At 40.6% G+C, this 13,896-nt stretch overlaps 1 protein-coding gene across 1 annotated transcript in view; it reads left to right on the forward strand.

The window, feature by feature from the left end:
- The window catches only part of VGLL3 (vestigial like family member 3), a 30,429-nt gene that overhangs the window by 14,897 nt on the left and 1,636 nt on the right, over positions 1-13,896 (forward strand). The window contains exon 2 of the mRNA XM_073618051.1: positions 7,207-7,453. Within this exon, the coding sequence (XP_073474152.1) occupies positions 7,207-7,453 (247 nt within the window). The remainder of the gene's footprint in view (positions 1-7,206; positions 7,454-13,896) is intronic.

The raw sequence follows: 13,896 nt of genomic DNA on the forward strand, positions 1-13,896 counted from the left end.
AAGCTTTGGGACCTTTTAGGGTATACTTGGTGTTCTGATGACATTTTTCTTCACTCTGATCATCCATGGTTTCCAGCCTGTGGTCATTACAGCACCCAGCATTACTGAACAGCCAGTTCCTTGAAGGTGTGCTTAGGGAATATTATGCTTGGTCTGGGTGCCTTTGTTTGCCATTGAGTGCTTTTTGGATACTTCTGAGAACCTCTGAATATTCCTGAAAATGTCTGAATGTTTCTGAATATCTATGAATATTTTTGCGTATTTAGGCATGTCTTGGGCTAACTTGGATGTTGACGTATTCAATTTTTTGATGCTGTTACTGTTTGGAACAGTGTTTTGATTTTGTTTTTTGTTGGTTTTTGTTTGTTATGTAAGAATTTTTTTTTTCAAAAATAAAATCTGAAATAAAAAAAAAATTACAAAATAAAGAATTAAAAAAAAGAAGAAATAGATAATTTTTCAAAGTGGCTATAGCCACAGGCAATAATCGCATGCTAGAAATCCAACATGCTGGTTAATGGATCGACTTCAGTTCAATCAGCCTGCCCATAGATGGATTGAATCTCGGCCGCTCCTTCCTGAACCAGCCAAGATTCGAACCATCTACAGCCAGCTTAAGGGCTTCCTGTCTCATGTGTCAGCTCACGGCTGATACCAGAAGCTGTCATATATCAAAGATGTTGTAAGAATTGCTTGGAAAAAATCAAAAAACGTTCTCGATTTTAAAGTTTCCCTACTTCAGAAGCCTGGACAGCATCCATTTTCGGTCAGGAACTCAAGCATGGTTCACATCTGCGCATTGTGGTGCACTAAGATGCACGTCCATTGTTGTGCCCTTCTTCTGTTTGTGTATTTATGCAATGTGGCAATGCACACCAAACCACATGTTAATGTTGCACGTTAATGCAAGGCAAAGATGTAAACCCAGCGTAAGGTTTGTTCCATCCAAAACTAACATATCAGCCAGCTAAACCACTCACTAGGTTCTTTAGGAAGCTATTGTCATTGAAGTTCCAGTCTATGTTCTTCTTTACCATAGAGTCTTAAGCAGCCCATAGATTATGCAAATTTTTAATTGGAAATTCCCAATCAGTACTGAAGGGGGAATCGCACCCGCAGTACTATTGTGTTCTGCCGGCATGGACGGCGGGGAACCTTTCCTGATGGCAGGACAAATGGGCAGCTATAGCTGCCGGCAGTGATCGCATGCAAAAAATCAGACAGGCTGGTTGTACTTGGAAGTCATTCGATGGATCAACTTCAGTACAAACAGCCTGCCCATAGATGGATCGGATCTCAGCTGGTCCTTGCTGAACAGCTGAGATTCCATCCATCTATGGCCATCTTTACTCTTCCTGCCTTAGTCTCTGTAATATTAATCACTTGCCTACTGGGCACTTTCACCCCCTCTCCTGCCCAGGCCAATTTTCAGGTTTCAGCGCTGTCACACTCTGAATGACAATTGCACGGTCATGCAACACTGTACCCAAAACAAAATTGTTATACAGTAAAACCTTGGATTGTGAGCATAATTTGTTCCAGAAACATTCTTGTAATCCAAAGCACTTGTATATCAAAGCACATTTCCCAATAAGAAATAATGGAAACTCAAATGATTCGTTCCACGACCATTTATTCATAAGTCCTTCAGTTTATAGTCTTTATAGAAAGATTAAAGCAATGTGACCAGGTTGTGTAACCATAAAATGTCCATCCACAAATGGAAGCGTCCACAAGGGGATTGGAAGCAAAATCCAGCAGGAGCTACAGAGTATAAAAGCGAGGCACCTCTCTTTGTGTAGCAATATGTTTCTAAATATTGTACCTTCATTTAGGCCCCTTTCACACTGGAGCGGTTTTCAGGCGGTATTGCGCTAAAAATACCGCCTGAAAACCGCCCCTAAACAGCCTCCGCTGTTTGTTCAGTGTGAAAGCCCGAGGGCTTTCACACTGAAGCGGTGCGCAGGCAGGGCAGTGAAAAAAGTCCTGCAAACCGCTTTTTTGGAGCGGTGAAGGAGCAGTGTATTCACCGCTCCTTCACCACTCCTGCCCATTGAAATCAATGGGACAGCGCGGCTATACCGCGGTAATACCGCGGCTATAGCCGCGCTGTACGAGCGGATTTAACCCTTTTTCGGCCGCCAGCGGGGGTTAAAACCGAACCGCTAGCGGCCGAATACCGCTGCAAGAACGACGGTACAGCAGCGCTAAAAATAGCGCTGTTGTACCGCCGACGCCTCCACCGCCCCAGTGTGAAAGGGGCCTAAATGTAACCATATTGCTACACTTAAGAGGTGCCTCTCTTCTCTTTTATACCCAGTTGTGACATGAGGCTACTTGTATATCAAGACATCGCTTGTATATCAAGTCAAAATTTATTTAAAAATGTTGCTTGTCTTGCAAAACACTCTCAAACCAAGTTACTCTCAAAGCAAGGTTTTACTGTAATTTTTTTCACACAAATAGAGCTTTCTTTTGGTGGTATTTAATCACCATTGGGGTTTTTATTTTTTGCTAAATAAATGAATAAAGACCTAAAATTTTGAAAAAAGAAAAAAAATCTTTTTCATAGTTTGTTATAACATTTTGCAAACAGGTCATTTTTCTCCTTCACTGATGACGCGGCACTAATAGACTGCACTGATGGGCACTGATGAGGCGGCACTGATCACAGAGCATGCTGCCCACATCCCGCAGCAGGCACTGTGTGGGCGCGATTACAGGAGGCTGTCATATGACGGCGTCCCAGAACTAGCCGGCCGCGATGTAGCCATCGTTTGGCTATCTGCATCTGAACAAGAAGGCTGAGATCGTGCTGGTCATAATAGGCATTTACATTCTAGCCACACTGATCGCGACATTGAAATCGTGCTACTTCACTTGAAGTAGCATGATTTGAAAGTAGCATTTCAGTGCTACTTCAAGTGCAACTTGGAAGACATCTGTGCGACTTCATGTACAAACGTCTATGCAAGTCAGACCAGAACTTGCAAAAAGTAGTGCAGGAACTACTTTTAAAATAGGTGCAGCTCCGACGGACCGCTTCCAGTGCGGACAAAAGGGTTTGACTTGTCATGCAATTTGAAACTGTCAAATTGCATGACAAGTCGCACCCATGTGACCGGGGGCTTAAACAAATAAATATAATCAGTTTTGGGTCTGGCCCTTCAATTTGTAATAAGATATTCAGTATATTGAATTCTGACCAGTACTATGACTTTCTGTAAAGGGATACGTTCCATGCTTGTAAATTGGGAGTTTACTTGCTCTACTCCCCTAACAGTCAGCAGTGGCGCATCCAACCTCACAATTCTGAACATGGACCTAAGAAAAGGTCAGGCGGAGGACCTGCCTCGCAGATCATGGAAAAACAAACATTTGCCTTTTTTTTTTTTGTCTGTATTTTGGCTCACTCTGTTATGTAACAAACCACAAGCTGCATGCCTTAGTGCGCGTGTTAGCGGAACATCAGATTGGCCTGGATATAAAAGGCGCTTGGATGTAAAAATACCTTACGTAGCTTCACATGTATACACACAACTTCTGTTTTATTTAACGGAATATCATTGCAATTACTCTAGATGTCACATCTGTCAAAACTCGGCACGGTGTTTACGGCTGCAATTTTGAAGGTTTCATTATTCTCTTTTAAAATAGCTTGTCGTCCTTCAGTCAGTCCAGAAAAAGATCCGTTAAAAAGACATTGATTAAAATATGTTTTCTTTTTCCGTGATTACTTCCATACAGAGTCATGGGGAGGAATTAAGAGGCAATGGTTCTCCAAAATGAATTGAATGCTCCGTACAGATAGGTTATATAACATTTACTATTATTTCTTAAATACTTTGGGGTTTATTTACTAAAGGCAAATAGACTCTGTAAGAGCAGCTACTCCAGAGTTTAGTAAATGAGCAGAAGCTCTACTGACTTCCATCATCCAATCATGTGCAAGCAAAAATACTGTTTTTGTCTTTTTTTCCTTGCATGTGATTGGGTATTCTTATCAAAGTTAGGCTTTACCTCATTTACTAAGGTCTAAAACAACTGCACTTTGCAAAGTGCACAGTCTATTTGCCTTTAGTAAATTAACTCCTAAGAGTGCCCACCTGTTAAAGACACATTGCACCCCCTTTGTGCAGTATGTGACGCCATATCTGTCTTCATGGCCAAAAGATTTATAGGCTTAATTCACCTTTTCCAGAAAATAGCCTGTGCAGTATGGGCACCCAGTAGGTATTCAATTATGCAGCTTTGTAAAAAGTTCCCGGTTGGTAATCCCTATGTCCTGCCTTGTAAAAAGTTCCCGGTTGGTAATCCCTATGTCCTGCCTTGTAAAAAGTTCCCAGTTGGTAATCCCTATGTCCTGCTTTGTAAAAAGTTCCCGGTTGGTAATCCCAATGCACTGCTTTGTAAAAAGTTCCTAGTTGGTAATCCCTATGTCCTGCCTTGCAAAAAGTTCCCAGTTGGCAATCCCTGTGTCCGGCTTTGTTGTTGGACATGCAAATTATTGGTTTTTGCTCCTGTACTGCGGGGGGGGGGGGGGGGGTTCACATTGTACTGACAAGACAAGACAGGGGGTTGCCAAGACAAGACAGAGGGTTGCTTACCGGGAGTTTTTTGGCGAGGCCTCTAGGGGAAGCCCAAATGACTTACAGGTATGACAATAAAAGGTATGACCCAAAAATGTGTTGCGCTGTTCCTTTAGAACAAAATATACATACAAGTGGTTAAATAATAAATTAATTATAAATGAGTAATCAACAGTATTATCAAGTGCAGCTCAAATAAAATAAGAAAAGTGAATTTAAAGAAGTCCAATGTGAATAGGTCATGCAATCATAAAGTGGATTTGGCAAAAGTCCAGTGTAAATATATCACCAAAATCAGAAAAGTGACATCCTCTGTAAATCAGTGCTATGCTTCTACCACCTTTACACACATCTGCCTACCAGACGTTCACACCCAATAATATAAGAGGTCTGCAAGTGCTTTGATTCAATCCCACAGAACCCACATGGATGGATGGATCTCTCCCAGATTAGAACTCACACAGCTGATGTCCAGCATTGAACAATATCTTGCATGGATGAAAGGATCTCTCCCAAACAAAACCCTCACAAATCCATACCCACCATAGGGGATACATGGAAGAAACCTTATAGTGTAGTCTTTCAAGCCACTATTTATTAAAAGCAAGTAATATACTTACAGATTGTAAACACAGATCATTCCACAACAACAGCTCCGCTCCACCAAGCAGGCGTGATGATGTCACTGCTAAGCTCTGTCCTACATGTTTTGTCACAAGGGACGTCATTTTTTTAACCACTTATATATTTTGCTTTAAAGCAACAGCACAACACATTTGGTTTATATATTTAACATTTGGTATATGGATGTCTGTAAGTGCTTCTGTTAGAGCATGGTTTATCACAGTAGCTTGTTTTGAGTACTGAAATTAATTATTACTACAGTGGAGCACCTTTTAGCGCAGTTTGTTTTTTTTTTTCTTGACAATGAAATAACAGGTATGACAATAAAATTAATGAACAATTTACAAAAGTGCACATTATTTTATATCTACTGGGGAACCTTTGCATAGGCTATTTCTGGAAAAGGAGAACTTGTTAAAGTCCAACTTAGAGAAGCATCCCCCTCTCTGTACAGCAATAGTAGGAATGAATACAGGCAGTCCCCGGGGTAAGATAGGGTCTGTAGGTTTGTTCTTAAGTTGAACCTGTAAGTCGGAACAGGTACATTATTTAAGTGTAGCTCCGGCCAAAAAAAAATATTTTTAAGCTTTTTGGATAGCATAGGGAACGGTTAACACCCCTGTAATGTTTGTTTTGCTGTCTCTACCCCTGTTCAGAAGATTTCACCTCACTTTCTGTCCCAATGACAATTGGATTTTGAACATTTTGGGTTGTTGTAGAAACAAGCCTTGGTGATAAAGCTTCAGTGGAGACACCTTTTTCCTATAATAACTCTTACAGTAGTGAATTTCCCTTCCTAGGGGTAGATTTCCTCTCACTTCCTGTTGTCTCCCTCCGTTTGTAAGTAGGGGTCGTTTGTAGGTCGGAAGTTTGTAACTAGGGGACCGACTGTACTCCAGTAGAATTGTGGGGGTTGCTTATTGACTGTTGCAGGTATATGCTGAAACCTCAAGGGGCCTTCATTGTAAACCTGAAACAATTTTGACAATATATATATTAATAAATTAGAAAAAAAACGGCAGGACACGTCGTTTTTTCTATTGAATATTGGTGGATGATTGGGAATTCCTCCTGACACTATACTCCAGAAAGAACAGAGGAAAGAAAAGAAAACGAAGTAACCCACCCTATTTTTATGTATGTGTGTGTATATATATATATATATATATATATAATTTATTTATATTGCACTACCCAATAATGCCACTGTTATACTGTATAGTATAGCATACATTTCTGCAATACATACACATTTCCCCATGTTATATTTGTGCACAGGGACAAAAGTTATCAGCTTACAAGATTTCTGGAATGTTTGGAAAAATTAACAGCCATTTGTTGCCCCTATGGAACACATATAACAAAACACTTTTAATGGTATATTTAGCAGACCATAGGTTAGCAAAAAAAAAAATAAGTTCAATGTTGGGGTTTACATACACCCTAATGGCTGCGACAATGGGGGAGATTTACTAAAACTGGTGCACACAGAATCTGGTGCAGCTGTGCATACTAACCAATCAGCTTGTTCATTTAAGCTTTGACAATAAAACATGGAAGCTGACTGGCTACCATGCACAGCTGCACCAGATTCTGTGTGCACTAGTTTTAGTAAATCATCCCCGATGTTTTCACCTATGTTTATGAAAGCTCAAACAATAAAAGAGTATACAGACCAGAATAAAATTGTTGAGTACCTTTTTTGCGATTCTCAGCTCAACAAGTAATTAGCAGAATGTTTGCAATTAAGTTATAATAATTAAAATATAATTTTTAACAAGCCCTTAAAATTCAACCATGGCTGTTATGTCTTCCCAATCAATGAACGTGAAATGTAAAAAAAAAAAAACACGTTACATTACCTTGGCTAATAAAACAAAGCACAAGCACTTTATTACTGACTATAGGATTAGCTCAGCCATATTCATCTGTATTGATTTTAAAAGACTGCTTAGTGAATTTGGGGTGTAATAATTCTTTTTTTTCCCTTCAGAAAAAGATTGGTGCATATAGTAAGATGCAAGAGACATTGGAGGTGACTCTTTCAGCCAAGCAAGAAGAGGATGAGAAAGAGCAGCCTGCAGAGATGGAGTATCTGAATTCCCGATGTGTCCTCTTGACCTACTTTCATGGAGACATAGGAACAGTTGTGGATGAACATTTCTCAAGAGCCTTGAGTCAATTAAGCACCTTAAATCCAGAAAACACCAGCACTAAGACCAAAGCAGGAGCTAGTCGAGGTAAAGAAAAGCCTGGATCTTGTCTAAACATTCTATATTATTATTGGATTAAACATGTGTATTATATAAACAATATGTTGTATAAAATGCAACAATGTAGCAAGTAATTCCTCCTGGAAATAAAAAATAGGGCTTGACTTACTAAAATTGGAGAGTACAAAATCTGGTGCAGCTGTTCATGGTAGCCAATCAGCTTCTAACTTCAGCTTGTTCAGTTAAGCTTTGACCAAGAAACCTGGAAGCTGATTGGTTTCTATGCTGAGCTGCACTAGATTTTGCACTCTCCAGTTCTAGTAAATCAATCCCATAGTGTCAGTTCTATTGACTGCAACAGGGTATTTAAGGACAGCCAGATATAAGAGCAATAGAGAATAAAGCCCCTTTTAGTCTTAGAACTATCAACATATGTTCCATTTAGCAAGCCTGGACCTTCTTATGCCCTGTACACACGACCGGTTTTGCTGTTGGAATAAACTCTGAAGGTTTTTCTGATGGACTTCCGACGGAATTCCGCTGAAACTGTCTTGCGTACACACGATCACACCAAAGTCTGACTGTCCAGAACACGGTGACGTACAACACCTATGACGGGACTAGAAAAAGGAAGTTCAATAGCCAGTAGCCAATAGCTTCTGTCTATTTGATAGGAATTGGTTCCGTCGGAAATATTTAGAACATGTTCTCTTTCTAGGTCCGTCAGAATTTTCGACGGAAAAAGTCCGATGAGGCATACACACGATCGGAATATACGATGAAAAGCTCACGTCACACTTTTTCTGTCGGACATTCCGCTCGTGTTTACGCGGCATAACCCTAGTGTGCTGGCAGAAACCTCATCTTGTGTGTGCAAGCTCACTTTAACCATTTCAACCCCGGAAGGATTTACCCACTTCCTGACCAGGCCATTTTTTGCAATTATGCACTGTGTCACTTTAACTGACAATTGCGCGGTCGTGTGATGTACACAAACACAATTTATGTCCCCTTTCTCCCAGAAATAGAGCTTTCTTTTGGTGGTAATTGATCACCTCTGCGTTAAATTTTGAAAAAAATACAATATTTTTAACTTTTTGCTATAATATCCCAAAAAAATAAAATAAATTTCTTCATCAGTTTAGGCCCATATGTATTCTTCTACATTTTTTTGGTAAAAAAAATCACAATAAGCGTATATTGATTGGTTTTCTCAAAACTTATAGCGTCTACAAAATAGGGGATATATTTATGGCATTATTATTATGTTTTTTTTTTTACTAGTAATGGCGGTGATCAGTGATTTTTAGTGGGACTGCGACATTGCGGAGGACAGCTCGGACACTTTTTACCTTTTTTTGGGACCATGGACATTTATACAGCGATCAGAGCTAAAAATAGCCCCTGATTACTGTGTAAATGTCACTAGCAGGGAAGAGGTTAACACTAGAGGGCGATCAAGGGGTTAAATGTGTTCCCTGGGAGGTGCTTCTAACTGTAGGGGGATGGGACTGACTGGAGGAGGAGAAAGATCGCTGTTTCTGATCACTAGGAACAGCAGATCTCTCTCTCTCCTCCCCTGTCAGAATGGGGATCAGTCTGTTTACATTGACATATCCCCGTTCTGGCTCTCTGTGGAGCGATCGTGAGTGGCTGGCGGACATCGGGGACGCCGGCAACGCACATCAGCTCTGGCGACACGCCGCACGCATGCCAACCTGCCACCGTATAATGATGGCGGCTTGTCGGCAACAGATTAAAGTGTAAAATACTTACCTAATCTAGCAATGTAAGTCCACAATAAGCATCTATGTGTGCCTACACATCAGGTTTATTTTCAATATAGCCAGCCCGGGTGGCTGGAATTCAACCACCTAACACCTCCTAAGCCCTGCAATTGACCCTTTACTATGATGGGTGGTTTCACTAGTCAGTAGTAAAGTTTAAAGGTGAGCCAGGTTTCCAACACACAACCCCTGAAAGTATGTGAATATCAAAACACCTGTGGATTAAGAGTAGATTCCCTGATACCTGGGGTGCTCATAATGGAAATGGTCTGACTTCCTGTTCCATAGCCAAAACAGGAAGGGAGAGGAAATCCCTACAAATTAAGGGAGTCCCTTAGGTCACCGAACTAACGACCCCATTGGAAGATTTCCTTTTTATGACTTTTCTGGGGACAACCCAAAACTTATGATTTTCTTACCTTTTCTTTCCTTACTTTCACTTTTAAAGATGTTGATAGACAGGACAAATATCGAGGAAGAGTCTTCCTAATGGGGGCACAGGCAGCAAAAAAACAGGTGTTCTAATCCACCTCCCTTCTATCCAAAACGGGAAAAAAAAAGTTTTGCCTTTAGTTGCAATGTAGTAAACTGCATGGTTATCCAATCTTTTAATAACTTCTAAGATGAATCCATAAATCAAATTGATATTATTGTCTGTGGAACCAGCTTGCAGTTTTATGTCAAAAGAAGACACAAAATGAATTTATCAATTCATTTTATCAGTTAGGCCCCCTTCACACTGGCGGAGTCCACCAGCTGATCCACCTGCTTACCTGGAGATCTCTCCGCTGATCCCTGCTGAGCAGGCAGATGACAGGTCCGTGTCTGCTCCGCTGATGCAGACACATCCTGCTGTTCTTTATGGGGCTTTCAGATGGAAATGGCCCGCCTGTCTGTTTCAATCCAACTGTCATCCAATCCGCCGGACAGCTTTAGCGGACAGAATCGGATCAGATGCCCGCGCATGTCAGTGGACACATGTCCGCTCCATAAAAAGCAATGAATGGTCCGATCGGGTCCACCTGAAAAACTGACAGGCGGACCCAATCGCTCCGTCAGTGTGAAAGGGGCCTTCGTCTTTTCTACAGTACATAATAACATATTATCACATTTTCCTGCTGATCACAAGACGCATCTATACTAGAATCACTGAACAAAATTTGATAGCCTTTAAAAGAGAAGTATAGTTTTTTTTTTATTTACCCATCATACTTACCTAGGTGGATGCAGCATCAGACCGATTCTGCATCTATCCCCCAGGGCCTCTGCACTGAGAACCGAGTGATCGAACACCACTAATGGCTCGGTTTTCACAGCTCCCCAAGCAGAGAGCTGCCTACTGTAAATCAGCATCTCTCCACTCTGCCCCTCCCGTACTCACTGGAGTGCTGAGCTGTGGAGGGGCGGGGAGCGGCCTCCTCAGTCTCTCAGTGGCTCGCTGAGAGGCTGAGACAGGCATCAGTCAAGGCACCTGGCAGATCCAGACTTTATTGTCGGGATGATGCGGTGCCTGGACTGATTCCAGTCACGTCAGCAGAGAGCGGACTTCAGACCGCTCTCTGCTGAAAACAGGTCATAGAAATACAAAACTGATTGCACTCCTAGGAGAAGCCCAGCCAAACAAGCTCAGGCTTGACTTCTCCTTAAACATTTTTGACCATTAGTCCAAAATATAGATAGTACAGAAACATAAACAATAACACGAAAATGCAGGAATACAGCTGAACTCCAGGATAAGCAAATCTTCTCTAAATACAAGAGGCATGTGAGTTCTTTCTTGAATCTTGGTGTGCTTTGTGTATTTCTTCCAGATCGGTGCAGTAATAAAATGTTCAACTTTGCCTCTGTGCAGGAGCTTCCTGTAATAAAGACCGGTCACTGTTGCTCTTCCTCCTTGCACTGGTCTTGTCTCCGCCCCCCACGTGTAGTTTTCTGCAGGAAGTCTGTAGTGGGTGGAGCCTTCTGGATCCCTCCCCCAGCTATGCTTTCTGCGTAAGTACTGCACAGTGATGATCTCTCTGTCCCTTTAACAAGGTAATCACTGGGTTTTGGCACGCACAAAGTGGATTTTCATATCTTTTGTATTTTTTGAGGAGTATATTTAAATGAAAATATTTATGGCCGAGGTTCAGCTTTAATACTCTTTATTTTAGACATGGAAAGACAAATCAAATCCAGGCATCCAATACTGTTCCCATGGGATCTTCCTTCCTAAAATAGCTGACATTTTACTTATAATTAGAAAAATGAGTATACACAACCCCGAACAAGGAAAAAAATTCTCCAAACTATTATTCAGTAGGCAGATTTATCCATTCTTCAATACATGGTTTCCCATCTCTGTCATGACTATAAAAGGCATTTTCACTATTTCATGAGTTCACCAAAGATGATTTCTGACATTTTATTCACAGTTTGTTGTGTCTGTTTCGGCATGATTTTTTTTATCTGCTTTGAGTGCTTGTGTCATACAAGGTTTACATTTGTCCATGTTATGCAATTCTTGTGAATGAAATATGTTGTAAGAAAAGGTATGTCTGCTAGTTTTGGAGATTGCTAAGTGAGATGTGCAAATACTATTCAGATGAATGTGATAATGAAATACTCAAAGATGCCCACTAGCCTTAGTGGCAATGGGGTCATAGAATTAGGGTTTGCCGTACAAAACTAGTACAGGGAATATATGATTCCAAAACCTGAATCCTAGATGTGACATAGGTGACTATACAGGGTGATTCTGCAAGTTCTTCCTGAGTAGTCTGGCACATACAGTGGACTGACAGATGCATTACCATTTACAATGAATAGGAGATTTCACAGATAGTGAGTAATGGTGTCACTTAGAGCTGCACGATTCTGGCCAAAATGAGAATCACGATTTTTTTGCTTAGAAAAAAAAGATCACGATTCTCGTGGCGTAAAAGCTTTCACATTATACAAAAAAAATTAGGCTAACTTTACTGGTTAGTTTTTTTTTTAAATTCATTAAAGTGTAATTTTTTTCCCAAGAAATTGCATTTGAACGATTGCTGCGCAAATACAGTGTGACATAAAATATTGCAACAACCACCATTTTATTCTCTAGGGTCTCTACTAAAAAAAATATATACAGTATAATGTTTGGGGGTTCTAAGTAATTTTCTAGCAAAAAAAAAATGATTTTAACTTGAAACCAACAAATGTCAGAAAAAGGTTTAGGCCCCTTTCAGACCTGCGGATCCTTTTTTAGCCATCCTCTTGCTCAGCGGGGATCGCTCCGTTGATCCCACTGAGCCGGCGGATGACAAGTCTGTCTTTGCACACTGTGCAGGGACCAACCTGTCAGAGAGATCGCTCTCCTCTATGGGGGGATCGGATAATTACGGACCGCCTGTCTGTTTTCATCCAATCCGATCCGGATCCGAAAATAGGACATCCATCCGTCTGGATTTTGCGGATCGGATGTCAGTGGACATGACACTGCTGACATCTGTCGCTTCATAGAGATGTATGGAGCGACCGTTCAGATCCGCCTGAAAAAACTGACAGGCGGATCTAAACGGTCCGCACATGTGAAAGGGGCCTTAGTGTTTAAGTGGTTAAACTTCCCTCATTTACACACCAAAGTGTATTCCTTTGATCTAAAGGACAAATTGTTACAATGTTTATACTTAAGTTCCACTGCTAAAGAATGTTGTGATTCTTGGCAGACTGCCCTTTTTTTTTTTTTTTCCTTTCTTTTGACGGCTGTCGGCTTCAGCAGAGCAGAGAGAATTCTCTGCACAGAAAGAATCGAGAAATACTTTGTCCAGATCGCAATGGGGAAAAAAATCGCGATAACGATTCTTAACGATTAATCGTGCAGCTCTAGTGACACTTTAATCAAATCATTGAACTATGACCAACAAAAGAAATCACATATACGATTCAGTATATCAATAGCATTGACAAATAACAGAGCGGTTTCTGCTTTTTTTTTTGTTTTTCTTTAGTTCCTCCATTCCCATGGAATAGTTTTATTACTTGTTGATCCTGCCAGTAGTAGTGTTTTTTCACTTTTTAAAACAGAACAAGAAGTCCAGCAATAGGGGCAATTACAGGGGATGGGACAAATGATATAACACTGGCAGGCATGTTTGCAATGGTCAGGTTTCATTCATACTGCTTAAACCTTTTTTCTTTTGCCAAATGAAAAAAATGTTGATGTATCTGCACTAGAATCGTGCTTTAATGTGTTTGTTTCCTACTTAAAGTCCAAAACTACATGTCCATCTAAGACTACCCTGTCCACAAGGTGACAACGCTGCTGTGTGATTTCACTGCAAAACCAACAGCATTGTCACCCTGTGAGAAGAGATGGAAAAACGATGAATCTGCTGGCAGGATCAAAGGTATTATGATTATGTCCCAGGGGAAAACAAAAACTGCTGAGTTAATGATAACAGACTGCATCATTTAGGCCATTTCTGATTTTGCCTGTAAAATATACTTTAAAGTGTTTTAGTCTTTAGATTTAGATTTAGATTACTAATCTTTAGTATGAAGTTTTTGTGACAGTTATATAGAAAATGTGTATACTCCTGTAGTTAATATTCAAATATACGTGTCCTATAGTCATTCCTAGTTTGATAGAATTCTCTTTAAAGTGGAATTCCAGTCAAATTCCAAGGCCGGGTTCACATATGTGCTGTTGTGGTTTTCAGC

Source organism: Aquarana catesbeiana, linkage group LG02, assembly GCF_042186555.1.
Source record: "Aquarana catesbeiana isolate 2022-GZ linkage group LG02, ASM4218655v1, whole genome shotgun sequence".
Taxonomy (NCBI): domain Eukaryota; kingdom Metazoa; phylum Chordata; class Amphibia; order Anura; family Ranidae; genus Aquarana; species Aquarana catesbeiana.